Source organism: Stegodyphus dumicola, chromosome 6 (assembly GCF_044657685.1).
Source record: "Stegodyphus dumicola isolate Sdum_Otavi_A_Nest chromosome 6, ASM4465768v1".
Classification (NCBI taxonomy): domain Eukaryota; kingdom Metazoa; phylum Arthropoda; class Arachnida; order Araneae; family Eresidae; genus Stegodyphus; species Stegodyphus dumicola.
Genome location: NC_140773.1, coordinates 193,149,221 through 193,166,403, shown reverse-complemented (window position 1 = coordinate 193,166,403; position 17,183 = coordinate 193,149,221). Strand labels below are relative to the sequence as shown.

The 17,183-nt window shown below is 34.2% G+C and overlaps 1 protein-coding gene across 2 annotated transcripts in view; it reads left to right on the top strand.

The window, feature by feature from the left end:
• Nucleotides 1-17,183, top strand: part of vito (nucleolar protein viriato) — a 52,702-nt gene that overhangs the window by 14,910 nt on the left and 20,609 nt on the right. For both annotated transcript variants that reach the window (XM_035371581.2, XM_035371582.2), the window contains exon 2: nt 10,471-10,576. In XM_035371581.2, the coding sequence (XP_035227472.1) occupies nt 10,471-10,576 (106 nt within the window). The remainder of the gene's footprint in view (nt 1-10,470; nt 10,577-17,183) is intronic.

Sequence of the window (17,183 nt, the reverse complement as noted above, 5' to 3'; positions counted from 1 at the left end):
GAAAGCTCACTTAAAATGGAAATGTACTTAAGGTTCATCTCATAGTGTAATCACAAAAACTGCTGATTTGAAAGCATGCTTTTATTCTTTAGGGAAATTCTTTTTAATTCTTTGTTAATTTCAGATGAAAGACTAGAGAACACAAGAGAAATTTGCGCTCTGGTTCATACAAATAGGTTGTTTCGGAAATAAATTTTCACAGTTGGTGAAAGGAGGAAAAATATTTCTAAGCCCCGTTTTAGATACAAACTAAAATTTATCCAAAAGTTGAAAAGGATCCCCTATGAAGCCAAAGGGGTTGAAAATCAGAATAAGAGCTTTGAGGTGTATCAAATAAAAATTGTTTAACAGTGTTTCTTCCTGAACAAAAAGATATATTACAACCTATATTTACAAAAAATAAAAAAGGGACCCTTACGGTCCTCCGTAATCTAAAGTGTGTGTGCGTGGAGGGAGGGGGCAATTCTTCGTATCATAGCATGAAGCATGGTTTTTTTCACATATTATCTAAAGCATAAAATACAACTTCAAAAATGCAACATACTTTCTCAGCTGAGTCGGTGGTAGTGCTTCATTTTTCAATTTTTTTAAATTTTCGGCTGAGTTACATCTTCTTGTAATATTATACTAGTTCAGTTACAGCATGATACGATTTACACATGCAGTGTTATATTTGCTAAATTTTTTTTATAAAATAATATTGAATTTAAATCAAGTTGAAGAGCTTTTTACCCATAAGTATGTTCAGCTGGGTTACATCATCAAAGTGCATAAAAACATAAATTTTATTTTTAAAATTTTAAATTTCTGCCGAAATTTAAGAAAATTTTGTCTTTAGACTTACATAACTATATTCAAGCACTCATCACTACAGAAACACATCAAAAGTACCCAAAATTAATTTAAAAAACAAAGATTAACAGTTGGCAACTACCTGGAAAAAAATGTCCTAGAGGGGCGCCGGTATAAAATATATACCGGCTCTCAAAATTCAGAATTTCGCTTTAGAATTTTTTTAAGTCTCAATTTTGTGTCCTTAGGGTCCATAAGTTATAGTTCATGCAAAATTTTACCACAGTTTAAATTATTTTAGATACCGTCCCTCAAAGGGTTAAGCCAATCTATCATAATGCCTTCTTGACAAAAAGGAAGGCAGAAAATTGGAAACACAGAATAGACTGAATGATCTGACTGAGAATTTTATTTGTTTTTATAAGCATATTCATTTATATTGTTTTTATTTTTGTAAGAAATAAATGTTTGGTTTTTTTTTTATTTAAAAAAAATATTAAATTTAATACCTAACCAATTTTCTATCTATCTTCCCCTAACCCCATTATTTACATGTTAAGATAGCCTCGTTTAGCACTGTTTCGTTTTACGCTCTACTTTGATGGAACGTATCCGCCACGTTAAGCTGGGTCTTACTGTATTCTGTGTTATATATTAACTATTTGGAAGAAGCAAATTTCGCAGTATTTATGGTGTTCTTACCATATATCAACATCAAAGAAAAGAGTTTCTGGCACTCATCTGTTAACAGGACCATATTCAAAAATGTATGTATGGATGTATGTGTTCATGTATGAATGTATATATGTACATACATATGTGTGTTTGTATACACACACGTACATTTCTGAATCCGGTCACCCGATAACTGAAGATTACCTTTTTTATCTGTAGCACTAAATAAACTACTTTACACTAACAATAAACTTACTAATGTGGATATTCAAAGGTGACCAATTTTTTTCCATACAAGTCAGCAGCAAGAGTAATACAAATTTTTCAGTTGTTAAAATTCAGGCTATTCAGCAATAACAAGTGCACCATAGGCTGATTAGTTATACCTTGCGTATCTGTGTAACGACCTTAGAAGTTGCGAAATTTTCAGAACACTCCGAACTCTTGCTACTGTGTCGTAACAATTCTTTGGGCAACCATATATAATTCTTTGCTGTAGTAAACAATGTTGCAATTTTCGTTGCTATTCTTTTTGTAGTGTCCTAAGTTCATATGATTTTTATAGTAAACGCGTGATATTTCTTTTTCTTAAACTCAATTTTAACTTATCCTCTTGTAAGATTTGCAAATAATAGAAGAAACTGTGGGAAAATTTTATACAGCATTTTGCCACAAAATTGTGAAGGAAACTATTTGAATATATTCTTAAAGCAATCACTGCCATATTTCTATCAAATTAATGAAACAGAAACACACTTTTAAGTAGGTTTAGTGATTGATTTTTCCAAATTAATACCTTGGGGGTGGTTCCAACCTTTTATCTAACATCTAAGTGTTTAGGAACCACCTGAACACTTAAGTGAATAATCACTTTAGTTCATGAACTGAGACGAAACCTCAAGAAAGGTTAATTACCCTTTATTTCTCAAAATAAGAACTTAACAATTGGCTCCTTTCTCAGAGTGTACAGCAAAGCCTCCACTTGGGCTTGAACTCAAGGTTATAAGAAATAAAACTTAACTAATGCTTAACTAAAAAGATATAGCCGAAGCTATCAAGATTTCTAAGTAGTTGGCCCCTAAATATCACATAATTCAGCATTTGTCTTTTTGCCATTTCTATTTTTTTAGCTAACTATGATATTTTGTGAGCATAGTCAGTCCATCTCAACAGCGGTCTACCTGAGGTATGGTTCCCATGGGGTTACCAGAAAGATTTTCTTATACCACTGATCTTCATGCATTCTGGCCAGTAACTCTAAATTAGATTTTCTCCACGATCCATTTACGTGAACCCCACCAAGTATGCAATGCAATATCATTCTCTCAAAAATCCCCAAAGTTTCCGCATCAGGTAAAGTCAGTGACCAAGTTTCTGATGCATAAGACAGAATGGATCTTATAAGATCTTGTAAAGAAGTAATTTAGCTCTTAACTTGAGAAAGCAGGATTTCAAATAGCTCTTCAGGCAATGAAAACATCTATTTGCAGCAGAGATTCTTTTATTCAAAAGTTATTTTTACAGTTTATTTCTGCTCCCAGATAAGTGAAACTGTAGACTTTTTCAAATCTGTAGCTTCTGATTTCTAAATGGCTTAAGCAGTAAGTCAGATTTTAAACAAGGCTTATTTTTAGTATTCTTTTCGTTAAAAGAAAGATTAAATCTTTTTTCCTTTTTTTTTTTTTTTTCCCCCCCAATGCCATCAATAGATGTTTAAGAGCAGGAACAGTACGGCAACAATGCAATATCATCTGCATAAGCCAGTAATTGAACAGTCTTATTAAAAGTATATCCTCTGGTATTGATCCTAGAATCTCTAATATATTTTTTCAATGTAATTTTAAACAGGAGACATGCCAATGCATAACTCCTGTCTCACTCCATTCTACCTCTAGTTGTTCTGTAATGTCACCTTGTAAACCAATTTGTATCTCAGTTTCCTTAAGAGTCAGACCCACCAGTGCAATAAATTTTTCTGGAATTTTAGTTCATGCATGGCCTCAATGAGTAATTCCTTATTATTGCAATCATATGTAGCTCTGAAAATGGTAAAAAGATTGTGCATTTCAATTCCAAATTGTCTGCATTTTTCAAAAATCTGCTAAATAGTTGATCTTCTCCGCCTAAAGTCGCATTGATAATCGCAAATTGCATTATCAACATAAGGTAAAAGTCTGTTAAAAAGAATAGTTAAAAGTATTTTATAGGATGTGCATAAAAGACTAATTCCTCTTTAATTACTCCAATCAAGTATATCTCCGTTTTTATGTATTAGACGGTACTAAGTTTTCATTTCATTGGGAGTGTCTCAAAATCCCAGATGAGTTGAATTAAGTCTTCGATTAATAAAATGCAGCTAGGTCCACCAGCCTTTAATAGTTCGGATGGATTGTCTGGCCATGGAAATTGATTGTTTTTTAATTTCTTTATTGCATGATTCACCTCTTCCAGAGGGGGGGACCAATGGGTCATAGGTTTTTGCTTGTTCTTTCACTATTCTCTGTATACAGGTCAGAATTCAGCAATTCATGTAGATGCTCCCTCCATGTCTGTAGAATGTCATTCTTATCACTTTAGATAGAACTAATTTTCCCTCTACAAAGTGTTGTTCTAGGTTAAAACTTCATTATCCATGATTGATTTTGTGGGGGGGGAGAAAAAAAACTCTGCTTTTCCCTACTGCTTTAAGATTTTCAACATCTCTTTGAAGATTTTCATGAAAGTTCCTCGGTGGATCTTTTTTAAATTTTTTCTAGCACATTTATATTTGTCAACAACTAATCTAGTATAGTATATTTTCTTTGAAGCATATTCTTATATGCCTTATTTTCAAGGTCAGTGGCAGCCCTACATTTTTGATCAAATCAGTCTCCCCATTGACTCCCTTTTTTGTCTTCCTACGACTCCGTTACCAGTTTCAGCAATAGACATTTTTAACAGATTCCTTTTCTGATCTATATACTCTTACTTCTTTGAATTGGAGGTTTTTTAATTGAGTTATCATTTCATTCTTGTATTTCTGCTTTATTACTCTCTATTTTAACAGCAAGCAGTTAATTTTCTGTAATTCCCCCCCTCCCCAATAATAATCCGAGTCAAAATTTGCTCCACGGTGTGTGCTGAATGTCCCATGACAAATTTACACTTTCACACAAGGTTATAGCCTGTTCTTACAATGTTGCATTTAGAAATGAAATAAAAATATGAGAGATTAAAAACACAATTTCTCGCTAAAATAAAAGGAATTTTTGTGAATGAAGATTTATGGTTTCTTTCATTCATTTTTGATGTAGGTGTCTAATTTGATTTTAAAATAATAGAGTTGAAGTAAAGATAATGCTTTTTTTAGTTAGGGAAACTAAATCCTTCAGGATATAGCTTTATATTGTAGTTCAAGAATTAAGAGACTTAAAAATATTATGTTATATCTGTAAAATAATTTATTCTATTTTTTGAATAAATATATTCCCTGTTTTTTTAGTATTGAAATATTATGTATAAGTGGTCAGCCATAAAAAGTCAAAAATAGATTTTGAGGAAATTCACAGTATTTTTCATTTTCACACTCTGCAAAATGCACTGGTTATCATAAATTAAGGAAAAATCATAAAAATCATGATTACTGAAAAAGTTACATGTAGAATTTTATGAAACTTACCCACAATAAACAACACATAGTAAGGTATCAAACAACATAAAAAGAAATTACCAGACAATTATGGTAGTATAGAAATTAGTACATGTATAAAATGAACAAATCGAAGATGTCAGTTTGCTATAGTAAAAGTACCTTCAATATGGAATATAATCACCTTTAGAAGCAATACAGCACATTCAGCGATGTGTGATGCTTTCAATTATCCGGTCTATCAGTTCTATAGGAAGCGAGAGCCGTTGCTCTTTCAAAGCAGTTGCAAGGGTCTAAGGGGGCAGATTGAGAGCAGCTAGACCTCTCCCTAAAGCATCCCAAAAATGCTCGATAGGATTCAAGTCCGGGGATCGAGCTGGCCACTCCATGCGCATAATTGTTTCCTGTTGAAGATAATTATATACGATGCGAGCCCTGTGTGGTCTTGCATTGTCATCCTGTAACAGGAAAGCATCACCTATTGCCCAGGCATATGGGCATACATAAGCATCAAGGATGTCATCTCTATAAACATGAGCATTCACGGTTCCCCTTGGAAAAACATGTAGGTCTGTACATGCACCCAGAGAGATGCCACCCCAAACACAGACACTGCCTTTTCCGTATGCATATCTTTCACAGATGTTTGACGGATGATAATGGGTTCCAGGTTCTCTCCATATCAAATAACACCTACTATCGCATTCTAGACTAAACCTGGACTCATCCGTAAAGAGAATACCCCTCCATTGCTCAGGTGTCCAGTGGACATGTTGTCGTGTCCACTGCAAGCGGTCCCTCCTATGGCGTGACTTGAGCAGCATGCAAATGGTTGTTCGCCTTGCATACAGACCACCTTTGTGAAGCCTTCTACGCACAGTTGACGTTGACACCAACCTTCCGGTGGCTGCAGCAAGGAAGGATCTAAGAAGAGTCGGAGTAGCGGTTCTATTCCTGAGTGCATATAATGTCAAATATCGGTCATCGGCGCTCATCGTAGCAGTTAGCCATCCTTGGCTGAACATCCTAGGTGCCAAATCTGTGATTTGAAAATGCCTCCAAAGTCTATGAACCACAGAAGGACTCACATTTAGCCATCTGGCCACTTCTGTTTGACACACCTGCCTCTAGTCTCCCAATGGCTTTCTGTTGTAGTTCTGCAGGCAAATGATGCCTGGAGGTCATTGTTACGAATTGGCTATCTCAGATTTCTGATGTCACTATTACAGCGAAATGTGGGCTTGCTCTCAAACATGGACTTTTATGCTCCTCGCAGATGACGTGTTCTGAGTGCCGTGTCACTAATTTGCATATTGGAGTTTTATTCAGCTACTCTTACTTGGCAACATATTCAAATTTTACACAGTTTGGCTTATTTTTGAGGGAGTTATCGCTATTTTTGTGATTTTTCCTTAATTTATGATAACCAGTGTAAATAAATAAAATTTACAGATTTATCATTAAAACATGAAACATCAGAAATTGGACTAAAATATTCTGTTTATTATCATCACAATCATAAATACATTTTATATTGATAAAAACCATGTGTCCTTTTATTTGTGTGGGCTTTTATCTATCAGCGTTTTCATCTATGTGGGATTCCCCCCCCCCGTGGGCAATTATAAACAGTGGGGCTATTTTTTGGAGCTTCTGTTGCACGTGCTTTCGTCTAGTGGCATTTTATTAGGATTATTTATAAATTTGTAGAAGTACAAGATCTCCTTGACTCCAGTCTGATTTCATCCTCATTCAATGTGTTTGATTATTGTTTTCTTCCTAATTGATGATGATCTTTTTTCATTGGTCTTTTGAGTAGAATTATTTTCCAATCAGACTAGAAAATAAAAATGTAGAATAATAAAGGCTTTCAAACTTAAATGATTTTTTAGAGGGAGAAAGTAGGTTAAGTGTGGTTTCTGAATATGTATGATTTTTTTTTTTTTTTCTCTCAGCCTTTAGCTCAATATGCACTCACACTGACTAGTCAAAAGTGTTTCAGATTTATGTGACCCTCACAGTCTTCAAGAAAGAAATGGGGAAAACTGCAAAGAATTCATTGAGATTCTTTTTTAAAAATCGATGAATACTCCTTTCAAAGCAAAATAATATTCAATATAATTTTTCATAAAAGACACTGAAAAAAATCCTTAATAAACTTTTATCTGCTATAGAAGATAAATACACATTGAAAAGCTGTGTTATGGCACGAATTTTAATTACTAATATGTGTTTTAAGTTATTATTATTCTAATATATTTATTTGTAATCATGTGTATTTTAATCTGGAAAAGAGTATTTTTAAGGTTTATTTAACTCATTATTCTTGAGTAGGAATTGTAACTAAGGCGGGAAACGGTTGCGGGAGCCATCTGGTTTATAGCCCTTTAACAATGGAGGCAGTAGGTATGTGTGTCGCCCCTTTTTAGCTAATGCGTGGGAAACGGAAATTGTCTTCCTGTCGCTTTGTTAAAGTTCGCAGTTTTCTTACTTCAAGACAGTGGGAGGGTGTACTAAGTTAGATAATTGGATGCTCGTAAAAGCTAGTTTCGCTTGTTAGTTGGGGGGGGTCTATTTCTTTTTCTCACGTTATATGTGCAGATGTTTTTCGGATTGCATTGTCAGATTTTCTGGTGTTTGATTCGTCATGGGTGTGTCATTTTCTCAATTTAGATAACATAAAATTCCGGGATTGTTCCGATTTAATTTTTTTTTTTTTTTTTTTTTTTTTTTGAAGCCTATGAACTCACAGAGGCAGAGAAACCAAGATTTCCTGGGTGCTTGCACCAGGCTAGAGATCATTCTGTTTCCTGATTCTTTCAAGCTAAGAGTATGAAGAAAACGAGTGGCGGGGGCTTGACCCCCTTGTGGGTCTTGCTCTCGCGAATGCCGTGTACCAGCGGGCGGCGGTCTTGAATTTCTGTCGGCTTTCAGCTGATGAGAATTTTGCTCGAGTTGAGACCAAGTGCTTATGCAAAACGTAGCTTTGCTGCTGCTTCGTTATATTTTCCCAAGAACTTTAATTTGACATTCTCAAGGTTACCTTAATACAGATTTTGTTGTAGCATTAGCATTCCTGATAAAGACTGCTCCCTAATTTAAAAGAAGCATCTTGATTCCTGTGTCTTCTTTGGGTCTTGATTTGTTGAAGGCGTTAGCATTCCTGATTTAAAAGCAGTTGGACTAGCTGTTGAACTATCTAAAACTCCGTGTTAATCCGTCGATGATGGCATTCTCGATCTCTTCGAATGGTCAACGAAATGAGTAGGACGATCTGTTGAACTATCTAAAACTCCGTATTAATTCGTCGATGATGACATTCTCGATCTCTTCGAATGGTCAACGAAATGAGTAGAACAATCTGTTGAACTATCAGCACTCCATATTAATCAGTCGATGATGGCATAGGAGTTTAATGTATGAACTTCACCCTGTGAGTGAATTTTTTTTTTTTTTTTTTCTGTCTTTTGTATTTAAATTGTAACCGAGTAATGATACTATATTAATATACGTGTGGTACAGCCGCCTAAATTGTGAGTTATGTAATGTTAAAAAAAAAAATTAGTACACCTAACATGAGTATAGGATTTAAAATGATATACAGTTAAAAGTCGTTAATCCGGACTCGTCGGGACTTCAGTGATTCCGGATGATCGATTTTTCCGGATTATAGATCATCAGTTTAAATCTCGAAAGATGGCATGCAGAAATTCTAAAATTAAAAATAGGAAACCGTAATTTATGAAATAAAGAACAATTATCATCTAAAGGGTATCAAAATTTACAACAACAAAAAAAAAAAAGCTTAATATTTATTTGTTTACTTTATTAAACATTTCTTTCAATGTAAGTTGTTTAAGTTGCTTCGTTTTATGTGCTAATACTTTCTCTTTAATTCAATAAACAGACATAATTTCTTGTTCAGTTACAAAGTTCCGCTGTTCAAGTCCCGTTAATTGCTGTGCCGAGAATACCGACTAACTTGTCAATCGAAATTTTTTCGTTTTCACTAATGTCTCTGTCACATTCTTCATGTCTTTATCCATTTTTTGCAGCAATTCCACTTTTTGTTTGATGGACATCGAAACATACTTTCATTTTGTATGATCTTTTGGGAGCTCCAGAATCGGGAATTCTTTTTGACATAATCGAAAGTTCAAGTTTACTTTTATAGTATTGCTCTTACAGTCTACAAATAATAATAAGCCGTATTCAATTTGAAAATTAAGGAACAACGCAATCATCAACATTAACTGAAATAGATAATTAGATAATTTTAGCTTATACCATCCGTTATACATAAAACGCGCACGCGAAAACATATTCTGCACTTGCGCGCGCGCATATGCGCAGACGTAAAAGGTCTTACGCGCACGAATGAACGCCTATGCGCATGTGTCAGAGCAGCGCATGCACAGAAAGTTTTTAGCTTTGAGGTCCGGATTATGGGTGTCCGAATTAACGACTTTTGACTGTATATGTTAATTTACCTCTTAAGGTTAATTTGTAGGGGACCGATCAGTTTACCTAGTTATCATATGTTTGAATATTCTAGAAATTAATAAATGTGTTTGATATGTATTTTATGTTTCATTTGTTTAATTTAGTGTAGTTTCTTTGGTCTGTCATGTCCCTCCATTTGTTTGAGCCGGGAGGCTTTTAAGAAACATGGAATTTAATTGAATTTGGGGTTATTGATATTTCCTTTTACATAGGTTACTCACAACGCAAACCTAAAAAGTTAAATAGTACTACCACTATACGAATGTTTATAAGAATGTCGAAATGATATATGAATATTATGAATTAGATTTTGAATGTGAATTATTTGATATTTGATTTTTTCTTTTTTCTTTTTTTTTTTTTTTTTTTTTTTTTTTTGTGTGTGTGTGTGTGTGTGTGTGCGTGTGTGCGTGCGTGTATTTTGTCCGGCAACATGAATCAAAGTTTAAAGTCAAAAGTATTAAAAATAAATAATTCTATTTAACAGCTGTGGCTTTAAATTGGATGTCTATTCAAACAGGAAAATAAATTTGACATCATGAATGAGGAATATCCTTTGTACAGAATTAGAATTAATTAAAATAGGCAGAGAATTTGAGAAATGTAGAATTTAAAATTAGTCAGAAAAGCATAGATTTTGAGAGTGATCAGACACAGGATTTTTTATGAGCGAAAAAGGGATCTGTGTGATCATCCTTAAAATCGGCCAAACTAAGGGTGCTTTTTTACATAATTTTTAATTAATTGACTTATGTTGCACATTTTGTATACATTGTCACACTTTACAACATAAATGAAGTAGCATTAAGTTATTTTTAATTCTCCATTTTGTTAAGGAATTTAATGCAGAGCTATCTAACTCTTTTTAACAGTGAATTTCTAACTGGCTTCCGAAAAAGAAAACTCGAACGGAAAAAGAAGGTAAAAGAAGATTTGGCAGAAATGTTGAAGAAAGAGAAAAAGAAAATAAAACAAAGTGTAAGCAAAATTTGAAATTTTGATTTAAGTATCAGCATTTATTTATTAAAAAAGAAACTAGCAGTTTTGCAATACTCGAAAATATATAATAAAATTTCAGTTTTTTTTTTTTTTTTTTTTTTTGGTAGTTTGCCTAAATTAAAAAAAAAAAAAAAAAAAATACAATCTAATCTGAGCATAGTATCATATGATTTTGTGGTTTTTCTTTTTACATTATATGAAGGCATCATTTCTTTTAAATAGATATCCTTTGGATATGTTACATTAAATAATTAACCAATCAAATCTACTGTGAAGGAATGATTGTATGAAGCATTTCCAGCTATAGTATGAAGTCCGAAATCCGGATGTCCATTATCTGGACCTTTAAAACCACCAACAAAAGTTTTCTCGTAGGCTTTACGCATGTGCATTTGATTTACCCCTTCACGTATAATAAAACATCTGGAGAGTTTTGATTTTTAATTTCACTTCGACACTAAGTAAAATACCTTGTTACTGAAGAAACAATCATTTTAGCATAAATTTATACCATCAGTAATTTGACTCCGTTGCTGCGTATTTGCTTGGCACACATCCTCAAACCGAAATGGTAACCTTTTATGTTGACATTACGCTTGGCGACGATTACGGATTTCAGTTAAATGCGCTAAAAAATGTTGACAACGAAAAATTTACCAGAAATTTCTTTCCATATGCTAAAAATAGATTTTGTTGATGAAAGACCCAAAGATTAGATTTAGGGCTATTTAAATTAAGAATAACTGATTTGTTATTTGCATAAACCCAGAACCAGTGCCAATGCTCGTATGGCTGTGCCGAGTCACAGAATTTAGGACCCACAGAGACTGCATCAGATGGTAAGATATCTAGCGCCGGTCCTCAGTAAAGCTTAATTATATGTGGGAATTTATTTATTCAGAACTCAAGCCTTAAGCGTGTGCAAGAAATATACATAAGTATAATAAATAACTAACTAATACAATTCAGGCTTAAATGTCTCAGTGCGCGATAGAAGCAAGATAAAATTTAACGGAACAACTTGTTGTTAGTTGCCAAGCTTATGATGCATAGCCAAATACGTATAGTGAAGGATAGCTAAATTTGATGATGACAGCCGCTAATTTTAAAGGTTTTCTAATATCACAAAACAAAGGTGAAATTTCCCAGTTAACGGATTTTGTAAAGAAATGTGGAGAAGCGGTAATAAATGAAGATGATATGAAAGAAGTTTTTCATTGTAATGACAATGCTTCTCAATCATCAATCAATTAATGAATGGAGAAATCTGTACTATGGATCCAGAAAATAACGCTACCGCTAGTGACGAAGGTGACAGAGAAGTTGCTGAAAACGAGAAAATTTCGAGTCACAAGTTAGCCGGAATCCTCGAAACAGCAGTTACAGGACTTCAACTAGTGATGAGTCGGTACTACCGAACCGGGTATTTTGTAATGGGTACTTAGTTGTAATGGGTACTGAAAATCAGTACATCCAAGTACCCGTTACTTCTGTACCGAAACAGGTACTTTTTGGTATTCGTTACTTCTGTACCAAAACGGGTGATTTTCGGTATTCGTTACTTCTGTACCCAGGGTTCGTAGCGGTCCTTATAAGTGCTTATAAGTCCTTATATTTGAAAATAAAATATAAAGGCCGTTATAGGTGCTTACTTTTTCTTTAAAGCCTTTTTTATTTATTTATTTATTTATTTATTTATTTTTTTAGTGCTTACTTTTTGCTTTTAGTGGGTTTTTTTTTTTTTTTTTTTTTTTTTTTTTTTTTTTTTTTTTTTTTTAATGAACGCGCAATTTTGCCCCGTACCAAAGCCGAAACTAAATAAACAACTTTTCTAGTAGAAAAATTCCAATACATTCGGCATTCTTTTCCTCCCACCCAAATATTACACACGTTTGAATTTCTATCAAATTCTATGCTTATATTATGAGCATATGTATGAATGTTTATAATAACATAGTTGCAGTAACTGCTGAAGTATAGTAAACTTCCAAAAATGGTTGTGTTTTAACACAGATTAGCTTTTTAATTAATAATATTCGGAACAGCTTAAATAAAGGGAAAGTAATTGAATAGTCAAAATAATTTCATTTTTTTGGCCAACACATTATACAGTACGAAGGTTGGGAGGTTCTTCCCTTTCTCCGCAAAATCTCGAAAATTAAAACTGTTACAGTTCGCTGCAAAACAAACAACGGACCTTTTTTTTTTTTTTTTTTTTTTTTTTTGTGTGTGTGTGTGTCACTTTCCAATAGGATAGGACTAAAAGTTCTGCGATCTACCAACCCAAGCGAAGAATGATTCTATTCCGGAAATTTAACGCAGTCTGTTGAAAATTAGAATGAAAAACACCCCAGATTGGTAAGTCTTTATTTTCCTTTATTTAGTTCTTTTTTCTCCCAATACTGACAGCTGTTGAATCCGATTGCATAATATCATGTAGGGAAGAATTACGGCGCACGTATTGCGCAATAACGTTTGCGATATTGTGCAGAGATAAATAATTTTAATGTTCGGTCCGAAATTTGTTCATGAACACTTAAAAGAATTTTACTGTGCTTGTTAAGCAGAATATTTTTCTGTTCCGTTGGTTTGTTTTTATTTGATGCACATATCAAAATGTAAAAAGCATTTATTTAGCGGAAAAATCCAAAGAACGGCTGCAGTCTAACCCCCCTCCGCTCCTCTTTTTCAAATTACGCTCGAGTGTCCGAGTATTCGCCAATTTTCAAGTATGCGGGTAGTTAAGCTTTTACTGTTAAAGGATGACTGCATGAAGCAAATTTCTGTCTTCTGATTTCAGAAATGTTCCTCTTTTTTACTTAAATTACTTTGCTTGCAATATCTGTTAAGGGAAAACTGATATACGATGAAAATTTAGAAAATGTTCAGAATTTAGATTTAAATTAGTTAAATATCAATATGAGTGGAAAAATAAATTGTATTTATTATTAAGTTCCAAGCGAATAGAATAAATATGCTTTATTATTATTTATTTCCTCTATTTTGAACTGAAATTTCATCATTAAATCTTGTAGTATAGTTTAGTTCTGCATAGTTTTTTTTTCTCTCATTGTAAACTAGTTCTGTAAATTGAACTGTTATTTAAAATTTTAAAAAAAGTAATTATTTTCCATGGTTGAGGTAATGCTTATTCTCTCTTAATAAATACTGCATTTCTCATATTTTAAATTATGAGTCTAATTTTTAAAGTTATGCAGTTGTGTATAATGTAATTAGACAGGTGCTTATTTTTTTTCTTAAAATGTGCTTGAAAAGTGCTTATAGGTGCTTACTTATTTTTTTAACTGAAATGTGGCTATGAACCCTGTGTACCGAAACGGGTGCTTTTCGGTATTTGCTACTTTGTAACGAAAATATGCATCTCTTCTCGGTATTTCGGTATTCGTTACTGGAGGATCGATGAGAGTTCAGCTCACTTCGGTTTTGGTACGAGGACAGTAGTATCTGGTTGTATTTACGAAATGGTGATATGCGCTCCTTGTGTCCACGAATGACCTTGAAATAGGGCATGGAATGGCAAACATGAAAGGGGGGAACTTCTGTTCTATTCGTCACGGAGACTAGAGTTTGAGGTAGTATAATTAATTGCCTTTGTGTGCACGGGAGGACGAAATTTTTCGAAAGGCCATTCGTTGTGGGGGGAATAGTAGCAGTTGGAGTCACTGTCGCTGGCATTGCTCGCTTGTGATTGGAGTTGGTGTTGTCAGGAGTGAAAGGGAGGAGAGCACTAGATGATTTGCTATACGAATCGTGCATGTTTGAATTTTTCATCATTTGTGGGAGAAAAACTGCGTGGATTTGAAATAATTGATTTGGTAAGTTGCTGTTGTTGGATTGGTGAATGGAATCAACTACCAACTAGATTTCTTCCTTTTCCTTAACATATTTTTAGCATAAATCATGAAAAATATTTTTCGTTTGCTTGCTTAATAGGGCAACATAAATCATATGATCCTTTTTAAATAAATATGATCCCAGGTCACGTGCCTAACGCAGGATTGTCAACGCCTGCTTTACCCCCCAGGACGTGACGATGCTCCTCTGATAGGAAGAGAGGTAAACTTTGACCTGGCAGTCCAAATATCTTTTTTTTTTTTTTTTTTTTTTTTTTTTTTTTTTTTTTTTTTTTTTACTCCCTCTGGAGCTTATTTGAGGGGGGGAAAACTATCGAATGGAACACCGGAAATTATCCGGACATGTTTATGTAAACATACATGTTCCTCCCTTTTTTCCTTTGCATTTTTGCTCTTTCATGCCTGATTAATAGAATCATTAGGCGATATTGCACTTACCCTTTTCACAGTGTAGTGCTGATTTTAGAATTTGCAGCTGAAGTGAACAGCGGAAGTCGTTAATAGAATTTTTTTTTATGCTTATCTGACGATGCTGATGACCATCTCCCAACTTCGTCACTTTTCCCATAAGATTCCTTCTTGTCTCATACTGGTGAGTATCAGTACATTATAGAATTGCTTAGTCTCTATCAGTTTCTTACGCCTCAGAAAAAAAAAATCGAATTACAAAATGTCTAGTAAGAAAAGGAAATTCAGCTTGGTTTGGCAGCACTTTTCCTATACTAATGAAGACGAAAAAGTTATGTGTGGCATTTGTAAAGACCTTTTATTCATCAAAGGTGGGTCAACAGGAAATTTAAAAAAACATTTGCAAAGGAAGCATCCTTGTGTAAATCTGCATGAGAAATGCGCTTTGCCGAATCAAGATGTTGATGATATTGATGCCGCTCCAGCCCGTTCTGTCGTCACTAGCCCTGCAGATGGTGGGCAACCATGCACATCCCAGCAGACTACACAACTTACGGTAGACAACAGTGCTTGTGATATTGTTGGTGTATTTTCACAAAAATCCCAGTCCAGCATAATACAGTTTGTCCAGAGAAATACGATGGATGTACGTAAAAAAAAAAAAAAAAAGTAATCGATCGCGCACTGATCAAAATGGTATATAAGGATTTACAACCAATAAGTATCGTAGAAAATGAGGGATTCCTAGAATACTCAAAGGCTTTGAATCCAACCTATTCATTACCTTCACGGAAAACGGTTTCTAAATCCTTGCTTCCTGCTGCTTATGAAGAAAAAAAGAATAGCTTAAAAAATGTTCTTAGTGCTGTACAAAATATATGTTTGACTGTAGACTATTGGAGCAACCAAAAGGCTGAAAGTTACATGGCCGTGACAGGCCATTTTATTGACGAACACATGCAAAGGAAAACTGTACTGATTGACTGCTCAATTTTTGATGAACATCATTCAGCCAAAAATATTGCAGAAAATATCATACACATTTGCCGACCATATTTTCCGATGGAAAAAGGGTCTTTAATAGTGACTGACAATGCCAAAAATATGATTAACATTGTCGACAGCGAACTAAAGTTAAAACGTTTAGGATGCATTGCACACTCTCTCAATTTGCCTGTCACAAATTCTCTAAGCGAGGTTAACGACCTTCTAAAGAAAATTAGGTATACTGTGATAGTTTACAGGAGAAGTAATATCGCTGTAAAAAATCTGCGTAAATATCTGTACTCTAACGAGGAGAGAAAAGACTTAAAAGTCATCTTAGATGTGAAGACTCGTTGGAACAGCACGTTTTATATGGTAAAACGTTTCCTTGAACTGAAAGACGCTATTCGTTCTACAATGGGTTTGATGAACGACGCCCTAGAGGCTCTTGATGTGCCAGAATGGGAAAGTGTCCAACATCTTTGTGATGTTTTGAAACCTTTTGAAAAGGTGACTTGCGAGTTGAGTTCGGAAAAATACTTATCAGCATCTAGGGCGCCTGTGTTAATCGGCGGACTTCAAAAAATCTGTGAATATCTGCTTAGTAAAAGTGTTAATGAACAAGTACAAAATGTGATACTAATACTACAACGTGAGTTGGGTAATAGATTTACAACTATCGATTCAAGAGAAGACATTGTTCAAGCCGCCTTCCTTGACCCCCGAATAAAAAAATTGGGGCTCAAATGTGATGTCGCCAAAAAAATTGAAAGTGATATTATCTGTGAGTTATCGGTAGTTGCACAAACTACCCATAATCTTGTTGAGGATGTGGAAGGGGATGATGAAGAGATAGACGAATCATCAGTTTTGTTCGAGTTTGAGAGTAAAGTTAAAGACTCTTGAACTTCATCAGCTCCTGCAGCAGACGCGGCGATCGACAAAGCTGCGGCAGAAGTGAAAAGATACCTGCAAGAGCCCATTCTTTCCAGGAAATCTGATCCACTGGAGTGGTAGGAAAAGAATAAAAATGTATTTCCTAATTTATATGAATTATCACGTAAAAAATTAGGCCTTATGGCTACTTCAGTGTCATGCAAAAGGGTGTTCTCTAAAACTGGATTAATACTGAATGATCGGCGAAACTGTTTGAGTGGACAAAAGTTGAAACAACTAATTTTCTTACATTACAATTATAATATTTAATCATTTGTTGATCTTAAAATTCCAACCTAAGTTCAGCTTAAAATGTTTATTTCTATGTCTATTTTCGTGCATTATTTTCAAAAGTGTTTCTGGGAGTCAATTTTTTTATGCTT